At 41.1% G+C, this 15034-nt stretch overlaps 1 protein-coding gene across 1 annotated transcript in view; it reads left to right on the top strand.

Moving 5' to 3' along the window:
- Positions 1 to 15034, top strand: part of LOC122561374 (broad substrate specificity ATP-binding cassette transporter ABCG2-like) — a 123684-nt gene that overhangs the window by 5517 nt on the left and 103133 nt on the right. Inside the window, exon 2 of the mRNA XM_043713136.1 lies at positions 5691 to 5768. Within this exon, the coding sequence (XP_043569071.1) occupies positions 5691 to 5768 (78 nt within the window). The remainder of the gene's footprint in view (positions 1 to 5690; positions 5769 to 15034) is intronic.

Genomic DNA, 15034 nt, shown 5'->3' with positions numbered 1-15034 from the left:
TTTATAAACTGGAAAGGTTCGGTGTCGGAGAGGTATTTTCTAAATGGGTCTCAGTATTATATAATGACCCCAAAGCAGCTGTGATCACCAATGGTTTAGGTTTGGATAGCTTCAGTGTTGGTAGGTGCTGTAGTCAGAGATCACCATTATTTTTCACGCTAGTAATCGAACCACTAGCAGAAGCTATACAAACTGAGGAGAAAGTGAGGACTGCAGATGCTGGAGATCAGATTGCAGGTTAGGAAGGCGGTGGTGAATTCGATGGATTTGACTGAGACAAGGTGGGGGGAGGGGAAATGAGGAAACTGGTGAAATCCGAGTTCATCCCTTGTGGTTGGAGGGTTCCTAGGCGGAAGATGAGGCGCTCTTCCTCCAACCGTCGTGTTGTTGTGGTCTGGCGATGGAGGAGTCCAAAGACCTGCATATCCTTGGTGGACTGGGAGGGGGAGTAACAGGATTCTCCTGTTCCCTGGATGCTGCCTGACCTGCTGCGCTTTTCCAGCAACACATTTTCAGCTATACAAACTGACCCTAACATAGTGGCTCCGAAGGTTGGTTTGGATAAACATAAAATTACTCTCTATGCAGTTGATGTCCTCCTTAAGTGATCCTTTGATATTCGTGCCCTGCCTAATTCAAGTGGTCAATCTATTTAGTATGTTCTAAGGCTATAAAATCAATATTATGAAATCGGAGGCCATGTCATTGCATGGTCTCGCCAATCTATCCAGTTGCTGGACGGATCTTGCTTTCCCTTTCGGTGGTCACTGGAAAGTTTTCTATACTTTGATATTTTTATCACCCCTGTATATGGTCAGCTGTATAAAGCCAATTTTGTGCACCTATTAGAGAAAATAAGGCAGGACATTCAACACTGGGGAGATCTCCCAATATCCTGGCTAGGCAGAGTAGCCCTAGTTAAAATGAATATTCTACCTCGTCTTCTATATCCTGTGAGAATGCTCCCCCTGATGTTGCTGAGACTGGCATTGCGTAAGCTCCGCAGCTGGCTTGGTTCCTTTATCTGGAATTATAGACGGCCCTTTATCAAATTAGAAAAATTGCAGCTTCCACAGGCAAGGGGAGGACTGGAGTTTCCAGACTTTAGGAGTTGAGCTCTTTTTTGTGCAAGGAAAAATATTTTAATGAATTGGGCAACTGAAGGCCCTCCAGGACTTTCAAACTGGCACAGGTTAATCATGGAATATATCCCCCTTGACTTACTCACAAATATGGTGCACCAAAAAACTGAATTATTCTATAAAATATGGCAGCCCTTTTATGTAGCTGTTCGGGTCTCTTGTGACCCACAATCAATTTGGTTAGACATTGAGACCTCCCAAGCAAGGTGTCCCCTTATCAATCTTTTATTTATGGATAAGATGAGAGCTATTATGGACTATTGCAAAAACCCTATTGTATTAAGTACATTTACAGCCTGGAGGATACTGCGACAAGATGAGAGTAACTTGCAAAGAAACCTCCCCTTATACTCCTATAGTGGGAGCATCAGGATTTCAGCCAGGGCTAACAGATGCTACATTTAAAACTTGGAAGTCCAGAGGTATCTCTTGCTTGGGGGACCTGTTCAATGGGAGGTTATGATGTCTTTTGAGTAGTTGCACCAGAAGTTTGGACTGCCTAACAGGGTCCTTTTTTGGTATTTTTAAATACGAGATTATATACAGAAGAAGACCACATTGATAGGCAATCCCTAGAAATCAGATAGGGAAAGAAGAGTGCTATGGCCGATGTGGCCGCCCTTGGTCAGTACTATTTATCACTCATCATATAATGAGGTATCGAAAGACATGGAATGATTATTTAACACATGGAACCAAGAATTGGGGTTAGAAATCTCTTTAGAAATATGGGAGGACATCTGGGAAAATGCCAGAAAGATCTCTATTTGTAATAGAACTCAGACTATTCATTGAAAGATACTTCACAGGGCTTATATAGCATCTGAACGACTTGCAAAATTTAAGGTAGGAGATTCCCAATGTGTCCTAAATGCAAAATAGAAGTTGGCACTCTCACGTATTGTCTATGGACATGCCATAAGATCTGCAGGTATTGGAATAGAGTAGCGAATGCCTTGACAGAGATCTTGGGTACGGAGATTAGATTGGACCAGTGTCTCTACTCTTGGGCTTTTCAGATTTTCCCTCCCTGGACATGCACGGGAGGAAACTATTTGTGCAAGGAAAAATATTTTAGTGAATTGGACAACTGAAGGCCCTCCAGGACTTTCAAACTGGCACAGGTTAATCATGGAATATATCCCCCTTGACTTACTCACAAATATGGTGCACCAAAAAACTGAATTATTCTATAAAATATGGCAGCCCTTTTTGAACTATATTGACACAGATATTTCGGCCATATTGTCATATGTGGTAATGGTTCTGGATGGTCCGCGGACCTCCGGGAGGAGGAATCCCGTATAAATACGGGTTTCACTATGACTTGGTGTACATCTATTTTGAGCATGTACTTAGTTATTTAATTATTCTGTTGTTTATCGTTAGTAATGTATATTATCCTATTTTATGTTTTGGTTGTTTGTAGGAGAAATCAGTAGTTAGTTGGGTTTTTCTCTTCTTTTTTTGATTATTATTTATTTATTTTCTTTTTTCTTATTTATTTAATTTTATATTAGCGTTTATACTTGTTTGTATTACTTTTGTAATTTTGTCAAAAAATGTTTAAAAATTTCCTTTTTTTCAATAAAAATACCTATTTAAAAAAAGGGATCTGAGGGGTAACTTTTTCATGCATAGGGTGATTTGTATGTGAAATGAACTGTCAGAGGAAGTAGTAGATTTAGGTACAGTTACAGCATTTAAAAGATATTTGGACAGGTACATGAATAGGAAAGGTTTGGAGGAATATGGGCCAAACACAGGCAAGTGGGACTAGTTTAGTTTGGGAAATGTGGTCACCATGGTCGAATTGGATTAAAGGGTCTGTTTCTGTACTGTATGACTGACTCTATCTGAAGTTAAAAATAGTTCGGCAATCCACTCAATTTGTTTCCATTTTCATTCATCATTTTCTTTTCCTTTCTACATTTGAGGTTGGAGTTCTCAGTGAATTTAAAGTGATTGAAGGTTTGTCGCTGCAGGAAATTATATCATTATAATTTGTACTCCTATTTGAGAGATTCACTGACAGTGATTGCTTTTAGTCAGAAATGCTTTGATTTGTGTTACACTGTATATTTTACCTAATATAGATGTTGTGAAATAATGTATTGAGAAAGGCGTCTCCACCAGTATTTTTATTAAAGTTATTTTCTCTCTTTATAGTGGTGTTTTAAACCCTGGATTAAATGCTATCCTTGGCCCAACAGGCAGTGGAAAATCTTCGTAAGTTGAAATCTAAGATTTATTGCAGCTACATTAATATTGTATATTTTTGTGTGTAATGTGTTAGATGTAGCTCTTCAATATCTACATTGATGTTCTGTTGCACAAATGCTAAGTGTTAATTAATGTTTCCAATAAATACTAACAATTCAAATGAGTTACTAACTTAATTTGAGAATTTACACAAACATACAGTAGTTGGATGCTATTTTATGATCATTCCTCACCACTGACCACCTTTTGTATGAGCTGTCTGCACTCTTGCTCACTGTGGAGTAGGTTTGCTCCCATCAATCTCTTTTAAAGTAGGTATCTCCAGGGCCTGCTTAATCTGATATGGTGGAGGAAGATTATTTGCTAGTAAAATGAGAAAAAGCTCTTGTTTGAAACGAGTTGAAGTTTACCATGTGGTGGAATTATGTACAAGTTACAGTTATATGATGCATATTGTTACAGAGACTAAGAGAGGTGTTGATTATTAGGTCTAACACAAAATCACTCCAAGCTCTTTTTCTTCTTATTATATCTTACATTATGTGTCTCATTATATTTACTATTATACCATCTTTCTTCCCACTCTCCAACCCCTCCAAATTCTCTGACTTGTGTGAATATGCATGATGTGGAGGGAAGGTCTTACGAGGAAAGGCTGAGGGACTTGAGGCTGTTTTCGTTAGAGAGAAGAAGATTGAGAGGTGACTTAATTGAGACATATAAGATAATCAGAGGGTTAGATAGGTTGGAAAGTGAGATCCTTTTTCCTCAGATGGCAATGGCTAGCATGAGGGGACTTAGCTTTAAATTGAGGGGTGATAGATATCGGACAGATGTCAAAGGTAGTTTCTTTGCTCAGAGAGTATTAGAGGCATGGAATGAACTGCCTGCAATGGTAGTAGACTCGCCAACTTTGAGGGCATTTAAATGGTCATTGGATAGGTCAAGAGTGGAATAGTGTAGGTTAGATGGGCTTCAGATTGGTTCCAAAGGTCGGCGCAACTTCGAGGGCCAAAGGGCCTGTACAACACTGTAATGTTTTATGTTCTGTGTTCTATGTTCTAAGACTGCAAGAACCTTTAAACTTGAGGATATTACATGTCACAGAGAATCTCTTTCCTGTTGAAACAGACAACCACTCCATTGCCTCATCTGGAGGACCTTGACCTTTGCCAAGGACAACTATTGCACTGAAGCACATGATTTTGTCTTCTCAGTAATCTGGATCACTGAACCAGGCAATGTCTTATTGACCAAATCTCAGGATATTGATCATCCTTTCTCAGTAGTGGCTTCCCAGAATTGAATGCACGACATATTCAATCTGTGTCAGCAGATATTTAATCTTCGTCTGCCAGTAAATCTGTGTTAAAGTGTATAGATTCATTACTTTAACTTGATGATTAACTTAGATGTTTTCATTTGGCCTAAGTGGTGAAAACAGTATTGGTGAAAATGCCAGGTTTACTTCCTTAGTTCTCCTATTTAAGGATTTCTTCTTGTTTGGCACAATCTCTACCACCGTTACTGAGGATTCTTTCTGGGAAGATAAGGAAATGAAATTCCATGTTGAACTTATGTCTTATTAATCAGGTCATGTCTGATATCAGAATTAAAGCTATCATGAAATGTGTTGCTTCTGAGTTACCTAAGTTTAAGATTCATCTGTTGAGCTTGAGGTATTTTGCTCATTGGCTTTCATTGCTTATGTTTGTTGACAGTTCTTGCTGACTGAACTCTCATCAGTATTGATAGCACTGGAAAATATTTTTGTCAATGCAGTATAGTTACAGGTTTCCATCTTGATGACAATATGGAAAAATGTACCAAAATAGCTATTCTCAATGGATTTCGGCTTTGATTTAGCTCCCGTGATGAGTCTAAGGAGTTTTATCTTCTGTTAGTTGTCCTTTGATTGATTGTTAGACAACTGGCTGTTCCTTAACTGGATGTTAATTTATCCAATATTCCATGACCAGCTGTTCCTAGACCAGTTGTTTCTTGATTTTGACTAGTTTGACTCCTTCCACCATTTTGTTGAAGATTGAGATCAAAATACATGTTCAGATTCAAAAATCAGAATTCTTGATTGTGAAGTGCACGTTAGTTATCTATTAACTGATGCTTGTCGAGTTGGAGAGTTGCTTCGAGCATACTTTCAATTTTAAGTGCCATACCTCTTTAATCATGTAATTGCACTGTTGTCATCTCTAGACAATTTTCTCATCCCTGGTTCATTACCTGATAATATAGAGATAAGTACTCCTGCATTAAGCTTCAAATCAGTGAGATGGTCATTGACATAAATATCCTCTTGCCAAATAGGTCTGAACAACCTATTTCCCCGAAGAACTCATTTGATTCTTCTTCTATTGTGGACTATTCTACCAAATTAACCACTGTGTGAGTAGCTATTTGACAGCTTGCTTTCTGTGAGTATGTCCTGCTTTTGCATATTTTTCTGCAAAGGACCTATAGGTAATGAATTCCTTCTTAATAATTGGGCACTGCCTGTGCTGTGAGGGTTTCTTGCTCCACAATGCTGGTAAGGACCTTTAATATATTGTGCCTGTCCTACTTATTGTATGATTTTATATGTTAGGAATTGAATGCATTCTGCTGATCTCCTGTGATAAGGTTCATTTTTTCATGAAAAATTGATGTGTGCTGCTTCTGAACTTTGGCTTAACTCACTATCTGTTTCATTTTCTCTAGAATCAATCTTCTTTTGATTGTAATAAATCTGACAAAGGCTCATCAGCAATTCGAAGAACTATTCTTTCTGTAATGTACTTATGACTTTTAATCACCATTTTTTCTCTAATCTGAGGAGCTAATCAATGAAATTATCTATGATGCACCTATGATGCTGAAATCTTCGATCTGTTCTGAGGTTAAAGTAGTTTCAAAGGCTTTCAGTATGTCTTGAAATGTATGTTGTTTTATATCTTGATACCTTCGCATTCTATAATGTCACCAGCTAAGATCTCAATTGGACGTGTTGCACCTGAACTGGAGGGGCACCAATATTCTGGGCAGTAGGTTTGCTAAAGCTCTTTGGCAGGGTTTAAACTAGTTTGGCAGGGGGATAGAAACCAGAGATATGGATCAGAGGACAGAACAGCTGGTAAACAAGAGATACAGTGTGCAAAGAGTCCCTGAAGAAGGGAGAGTTTCTAGGGCAAAGTTACAGTCATTGTGATGGGGCGAAGTGTATTTTAATGCAAGAAGTGCCAGGAATAATAACGATGAACTTAAAGCATGGATCAGTACTTGGAGCTACAATGTTGTGGCCATTATGGAGACTTGGATATCATAGGGGCGGGAATACTTGTTGGATGTTCTGGGGTTTAGATGTTCAAAAGGAATAAGGAAGGAGGTAAAAGAGGTAGTGAGTGGCATTGCTGATCAGGGATACATAGAAACATAGAAAAATACAGCGCAGTACAGGCCCTTTGGCCCTCGATGTTGCGCCGATCCAAGCCCACCTAACCTACACTAGCCCACTATCCTCCATATGCCTATCCAATGCCCGTTTAAATGCCCATAAAGAGGGAGAGTCCACCACTGCTACTGGCAGGGCATTCCATGAACTCACGACTCGCTGAGTAAAGAATCTACCCCTAACATCTGTCCTGTACCTACCACCCCTTAATTTAAAGCTATGCCCCCTCATAATAGCTGACTCCATACGTGGAAAAAGGTTCTCATGGTCAACCCTATCTAAACCCCTAATCATCTTGTACACCTCTATCAAGTCACCCCTAAACCTTTTTTTCTCCAATGAAAACAGCCCCAAGTGCCTCAGCCTTCCTTCATACGATCTTCCTACCATACCAGGTAACATCCTGGTAAGCCTCCTCTGCACCCGTTCCAGTGCCTCCACATCCTTCCTATAGTATGGCGACCAAAACTGCATACAATACTCCAGATGCGGCCGCACTAGAGTCTTATACAACTGCAACATGACTTCAGAACTCCGGAACTCAAATCCTCTACCAATAAAAGGCAGTACGCCATAAGCCTTCTTCACCACACTATTTACCTGGGTGGCAACTTTCAGAGATCTGTGTACATGGACACCAAGATCCCTCTGCTCATCCACACTACCAAGTATCCGACCATTAGCCCAGTACCCCAACTTTTTGTTATTCTTCCCAAAGTGAATCACCTCAACAATCAACAATGGATTCATGGTTATCATTAGCTTCTTAATTCTACTATATGCCATGACAGGAGTTGAACCCAGGTCCCTAGAATGTTATCTGAGTCTCTGCATTAACAGTTCAGTGATAATACCACTAGGCCATCACCTCCACCACAGGGGGAATAAATGCTTTCTTCCTACAACTGATCTCCTCTTATCAGTCATCATGATAAAGTACGATTAGCTAACCTTAATCTCACATCTTTGAACTGACTCTGAATTGAAGACTGTTTGTCTGCAGCGGGTAGACGTTCTTCAGGGTACCTGACTTTGGCATTGCATGTGGGCATTTTCCTGGGCACAAGGAGCTCGGATAAATGGCAGAAAGTGCATGTTTAGCGTCTTCTAAACAGTCCTGAGAAAACAGAGAAAACAAACAAATGGACAACCAGGAGAACGGGAGATTACATTAGTCCGAATCTGCCAAGGTAGGATGCATTTGTTCAACTTGCCTATTCTAGTAAGATCCAGAAGGAGAACGATAGTTTAGTGTTAATGTCACTGGACTAAGAGGACATAAAAATCAAGGCCAGTGGCTCTGCAATCTCCTCCCTTGCTTTCCAGAGAATCCTAGGATAAATGCCATCAGGCCCAGGGGACTTATCTATTTTCACCCTTTCCAGAATTTCCAACACCTCTTCCCTACATACCTCAAAGCCGTCCATTCTAATTAATTGTGACTCAATATTCACATCGGCAACAATGTCCTGTTCCTGAGTGAATACTGACGAAAAGTATTCATTCAGTGTCTCCCCAATCTCTTCAGCCTCCACACACAACTTCCCACTACTATCCTTGACTGGACCTATTCCTAGGTAAAAACAATGACTGCAGATGCTGGAAACCAGATTCTGGATCAATGGTGCTGGAAGAGCACAGCAGTTCAGGCAGCATCCTAGGAGCTTCAAAAAAATCGACGTTTCGGGCAAAAGCCCTTCATCAGGAACCTATTCCTACCCTAGTCATTCTTTTATTCCTGACATAGTATCACAGCTGCAGAAAGGGAGGTCATTGAGGAGGGTTTGTCTACTGAATCAGTATGGGTGGGAGTCAGAAACAGGAAAGGAACAGTCACTTCATTTGGAGTTTTCTACAGACACCCCAATAGCAACACAGACACGGAGGAGCAGATTGGGAGGCAGACTTTGGAAAAGTGCAAAAGTAACAGAGTTGTTGTCATGAGTGACTTCAACTTCCCTAATATTGATTAGAACCTCCTTAGTGCAAATTGTTTGGATGGGGCAGATTTTGTCAGGTGTGTCCAGGAAGGATTCCTGACATAATATGGAGATAGGCCAACTAGAGGGGAGGCCATATTGGATTTTATTCTTGGCAACAAACAAGGTGTCAGATCTCTTGGTGGGAGAGCATTTCAGTGATAGTGGTTATGGCTCCCTGACCTTTACTGTAGTCATGAGGAGCGATAGGAGCAGACGGTATGGGATAGTATTTAATTGGGGGAAGGGGAATTACAATGCTATTAGGCAGGAACTGTGGAGCATAAATTGGGAATATATGTTCTCAAGGAAATGCATTACAAAAATGTGGAGGTTGTTTAGGGAGCACTTGCTGCGAGTGCCGGATAGTTTGTCCTGCTGAGGCAAAGAAGGGATGGTAGGGTGAAGGATCCTGGATGACAAGAGATGTGGAACATCTAGTCTAGATGAAGAAGGAAGCTTACTTAAGGTTGAGGAAGCAAGGATCAGACAGGACTTGAGAGGTGACAAGGTAGCCAGGAAGGAACTGAAGAATGGACTTAGGAGGGGGCATGAAAAAGCCTTGGCAGGTAGGATTAAGGAAAATCCCAAGGCGTTCTACACTTGCATGAGGAACAAAAAGATGACCAGAGTGAGGGTAGGGCTGAATGGAGGGAACTTGGGTCTAGAGTTGGAGGAGGCAGGCGAGGTCCTTAATGAAAACTGCTTTAGTATTCACGAGTGTGTTTGTGAGGATAGTGTGAAACATGCTGAAGTGCTCGAACAGGTTGATGCTAGAAATTTTGAAAAATGTGAGGATGGTTAAGTCCCCGGGGCCAGATGGGATAGACGCAAGGTTACTACAGGAAGCGAAAAAAGAGATTGCTGCGCCTTTGGCGATGACCTTTGCATCCTCATTGTCCACTGGAGTAGTACTAGATTATTGTAGGGTGTCAGATGTTATTCCCTTGTTCAAGAAAGAGAGTAGGGATAACCCAGGAAATTACAGACCACTATGTCTCACGTTTGTGGTGGGCAAAGTATTGGAGAGGATTCTGAGAGACTGGATTTCTGATTATTTGATTAGATTAGATTAGATTCCCTACAGTGTGGAAACAGGCCATTTGGCCCAACAAGTCCACAACAATCCTCCGAAGAGTAACCGACCCAGACCGATTTCCCTCTGACTAGTGCACAAACACTATGGGCAATTTAGCATGGCCAATTCACCCGATCTGCACATCTTTGGACTGTGGCAGGAAACCCATGCAGACACAGGGAGAGTGTGTAAACTCCACACAGACAGTTTCCCGAGGCTGAATGGGTCCCTGGCACTGTGAGGCAGCAGTGCTAACGACTGATCCACCATACCGGAAAAGCATAGTTTGATTATACATAGTCAGCATGGCATTTTTAGGGGCAGATCATGCCTCACAAGCCTTTCTGAATTCTTTGAGTGTATGACAAAACATATTGATGAAGATAGAGCAGTGGAAGTGGTGAATATAGATTTTAGCAAGGTGTTTTGATAAGGTTCCCTATGGTAGGCTCATTCAGAAAGTAAGGAGGCATGGGATACAGGGAAAGCTTGCTGTCTGGAAGACAGAGGGTGTCAGTAGATGGAAAGTATTCAGTATGGAGCTCAGTGACCAGTGTTCCGCAGAGATCTGTTCTGCACTTCTGTTCTGTATGATTTTTATAAATTACTTGAATGGGGGAGTGAAGGGTGGGTTAGTAAGTTTGCCCATGATACAAAAGTTGGTGGAGTTGTGGATAGTGTGGAGGGCTGTTGTAGGTTGTAACGGGACATTGACAGGTTGCAGAGCTCGACTGAGGAGTGGCAGATGGAGTTCAATCTGGAAAAGTGTGAAGTGATTCATTTTGGAAGGTCGAATTTGAATGCAGAATACAAGGTTAAAGGCAGGATTCTTGGCAGTGTGGAGGAACAGAGGGATCTTGGGGTCCATGTCCATAGATCCCTCAAAGTTGCCACCCAAGTTGACAGGGTTGTTAAAAAGGCGGATGGTGTGTTGGCTTTCATTAGCAACAGGAATGACTTTAAGACCTGTGAGTTTATTCTGCAGCTCTGTAAAACCCTGGTTACACCACACATGGAATATTGTGTTTAGTTCTGATCGCCTCATTATAGGAAACATGTGGCAGCTTTAGAGAAGGTGCAGGGGAGATTTACCAGAATGCTGCCCAGACTGGAGGGCATGTTTTATGAAGAAAGGTTGAGGGAGCTAGTGCTTTTCTCATTGTAGTGAAGAAGAATGAGAGGTGACTTGATAGAAATGTGCAAGATGTTGAGAGACATGGGTAAATTGAATAGTCAGAGACTCTTTCCCAAGGCGGAAATGGCTATCACAAGAGGGCATATTTTAAGGTGGTTGGAGGAAGATTTAGGGGAGCTGTCAGAGGTCAGAAAGTGGTGTGTACGTGGAATGCACTGCCAAGTAGAGTCAGATACATTTGGGATATTTAAGCAACTCTTGGATAGGCTCATGGATGACAGCAAAATGAAGGACATTTAGGTTAGTTTGATCTTAGAGTAGGATAAAAGGTCAGCACAACATCGAGGGCAGAGGGGCCTGTACTGTGCTGTACTGTTCTATGTGTCTGCCGTACATGATCTAATTCTCTAATTAACGCAGGAGGTTGGGTACTGTGGCTGCTCTGTAGAGCTGTGCTGGTTTTAAAAATTGTAGAAGAAAGTGAGGACTGCAGATGCTGGAGATCAGAGCTGAAAATGTGTTGCTGGAAAAGCGCAGCAGGTCAGGCAGCAACCAAGGAGCAGGAGAATCGACGTTTCGGGCATGAGCCCTAAAATTGTAGACTTATATAACCATATTCAGTTTATGACATTGTTTCTAATTTAAAAACTGTTCTGCATCTTTGTTTTCACCAAGCTGTTCAACTGTGTTCTATTTGGTTGATCTGTAAAATTAAGTCTTCCTGGCAATGTTATTTCAGATACTATTTCTTATTGATGTGGTGATCATTTATTTTCCTTGCTTCAAAGGCTTTTATTTTCACTAAGCAATGTTGCTGCTTTGTGTTGCTTCTTGTGGGTTTTCCTGCATTTTTGTATTAATATGGAGGATTTCTCATCATAGAATCACTAGACTGTGGAAACAGGCCATTTGGCCTATCAAGTCCCATTCCCCTACCCTATTAATCTGCATTTCCCTGACAAATGCACCTAATCCACACATCCTTGAACACTATGGGTAATTTAGTTTGGACAATTTGCCTAAGCTGCACATCTTTAGACTGATGGAGGAAACCGGAGCATGTGGAGGAAACCCACACAGACATGGGGAGAATGTGCAAACTCCACACAGACAGTTGTCTGAAATTGATCGAATCTGTGTCCCTGGCACTGTAAGGCAGCAGTGCTAGCCACTGTGCCACACATTTCTAAGTTCTCATGCCTAAAATTTAAGTCTACCACTTTATGTTGCTAAAATTGAGGACTCCTGCTTTCTTTGGGTAAAATGGAGGACTCTCTCATTTTTTGTGGTTTATCTGAATGAATCCCACTATTGTGGCTTAAGTAAACAATTCCTTCCCCTTAATGACTTTATGAAATGAACCCTAGATTCAGAGTGGTTAACAGCTCAGAAGAAGGCCCTTTGGGCCATTGCATCTGCACCAGTCAAACACAACTACCTAACTATTCTAATCCCATTTCTGGCACATTACCTTGTATGCCTTAGCGTCACAAATGCACATCTAAATAATCTTTAAATGTTATGAGGGTTTCTGCTTCCTGCTGCCAACAGCTTTAATAACCACTTTAATCATCTATTTTTCTGACCATTTTTTGTTATCTACACCTATAATAATAATTTATGTTTCTTTCATGAATTTTTTAGGAGTATTTCCCTATGTCTGTGATTTCAATAATGGTAAGACACTTTAGTTTTGGGAAAGAGTAGAGAAAGAGTTTTGGGGAAGGAGCTACAAATCTTCTCAAAACTCGCAAAGAGTAGAGAAGTTTAGACTGTTTTCCATGGGGAGGAGAAGGCTAAGAGGACATTTGGTAGAATTTTTCAAAGTGTTAAAGGGTTTGGATAGAGAGTAATGCTCCCACTTGTAGATGAATTGATAGCCAGAGGGCAGAATTTTAGAATGTTTTGCAAAAGAAGCAAATGCGAGGTGAAATGAAACCTTTTCATGCCAGCAGATAGTTAGGGTGTGGAATACATTGGCTGGAAGTATGGTGGAAGCAGATTCAATTCAGGCATTCAAAACAGATTGGATAATTATTTAAGTAGAAGCAATATACAGGGTTATGGGGAAATGACAGGAGATTGACACTAAGTTAAAATACTCAAACAGCAAGAGTATAAGTGATGGGCTAATGGCCTTCTTCTGCATCTGTGCATTCTCCCTTTGCTTCTTTTAAATGCCACGAGTCATCCCTCGACCTTATTTACCTTGACTAGCCTTGCTTCAATCTTTTTAATTTTTCTGGGTTCTATCCTGACTCTTTTGTACTATGCTGACCTAGTGTAATCTCTTTGTAACAAAAGTGGCTTCCTCTGAGTAGCTTCAACCCTTGGAGGTTCTATACCCTTGAAGGACCTCTGAGCCTTTCTTGTCTTTCGGCATCTGTTCCAAACTCTGCATGCTTTCTTCACCTTCTCAGCCTCTCTGGACCATCCTTAACTACTTGCCACTAATTCATAAGTACTCAGGATAGTATTCCTAGATGTTCAAGATATACTGAACATTTATCAGACAGCAGGGAATATATATCTTGGGTTTTCCTGGTCAGTTATTTTGAAGTAATAGGATCCACATCTCCACTGGACACTTAATTGCTTTGCAACATTTTTCAAATGCGATGACATAGGCTTCCGCATCCCTTTCATCGAAGTTCATGCTTAACTGCAAAAACCTCAAACTCAACACTTGGTTCAGAGCTAGATCCAGTCCCTCACCAGAGGTACCTTTCCTAATGTCAGGAGCTCTGTCCCTATGCATTTCAATTTGCTTTAACTTAAATCCCTTCTCTGCTTCTCTCTCTCTCTCTCTCTCTCTCTCTCCTCCCCCCCCCCCCCCCCCCCCCACCCCACCTTTGAAATCCATTGCACCTTTTTGTTCTTTACCTTTCTTGAAATTCTAACTTCGTTGCTCCAGTTCAATTTTTCTAAGGCTGAATGGTATGTTTTGTAACCTCACTCATACTCAGTTGAAGTTTGCCAGGACCATTTAACTCTTAACTTGATTGCAACCTTAGTTCATACATAGACAAAAGAGCTGAACTCCAGAGTTGAAATTATATGACTGATGCAGCCTCCTGCCTGTCTATCTTGATATCAAAGCTGCATTTGACAAAGTGTGACATTAAGGAGCCTTAGCAAGACCAGAGCCAATGGGATTCGGGACAACTTCTCCACTGGTTGGAATTATGCCGACCACAAGTGAAGATGGTTTAGGTTAGTCGTCTCAACCACAGGGCACCATTGAAGGAGTTTCTCAGGGTAGTGTTCTCGGCTCAACCATCTTCAGCTGTTTCATCCATCCATCTTAATGTCAGATGTTTGCTGATCATTGAATAATGTTGAACACCATTCACAACTCTTCAGATATTGAAGTTGTCCTTGTCCAAGTGCAGCTAGACCTCACAATATCCAGGTGAAAGGTGAGAAGTGGCAAGTAACATTTACAGCATACAAATGCCAGGCATTGACCATCACCAAAAGGAGAGAATTTAACCATCGCCTGTCGATGTCCAATGGTATTACCATCACTGAATCCCTCACTATCAATATCCCCAGGGGTTACATTGACTTCGAAACTGACTTGGACTATCCACTTAAATACTACGATGACCAGAGCAGTTCAGCGGCTTGGAATCCTGAAGCAACTAATTCATCTTTTGTGAAATCAGGACAAAATAGCTTGGTTGACCAGTTCCATAAGCTTTCATTTCGTCCACCATTGATGTACTGTGGTAATAGTGTGTACGATCAACTGGATGCATTACTGAAATTCACTGAATAGTTTTCAGTTCCTACTTCAAACTTCATTCCCTAATTATTGATTCCATACCTCATCCATGCAACAGTCTGACACTAAACTAGGCTGTTTGCAGTCTTGGCCTCATTTTTGATCCCAAAGTGATGTTCCAACCTCAGATTCATGCCATTATTCAGGCTGCCATTTCCACCTCCATTAAGTGACCTGACATGCCTCTGTCTCAGGTCATCCATACTTTTATTCTGTATGTTGCAATGCACACCTTGCTGGTCTCT

This window comes from Chiloscyllium plagiosum, chromosome 22 (genome assembly GCF_004010195.1).
Source record: "Chiloscyllium plagiosum isolate BGI_BamShark_2017 chromosome 22, ASM401019v2, whole genome shotgun sequence".
NCBI classification, from domain to species: Eukaryota; Metazoa; Chordata; class Chondrichthyes; order Orectolobiformes; family Hemiscylliidae; genus Chiloscyllium; species Chiloscyllium plagiosum.
The sequence above is the reverse complement of the archived record's forward strand: the minus strand, read 5'-3'. Positions and strand labels throughout refer to the sequence as shown.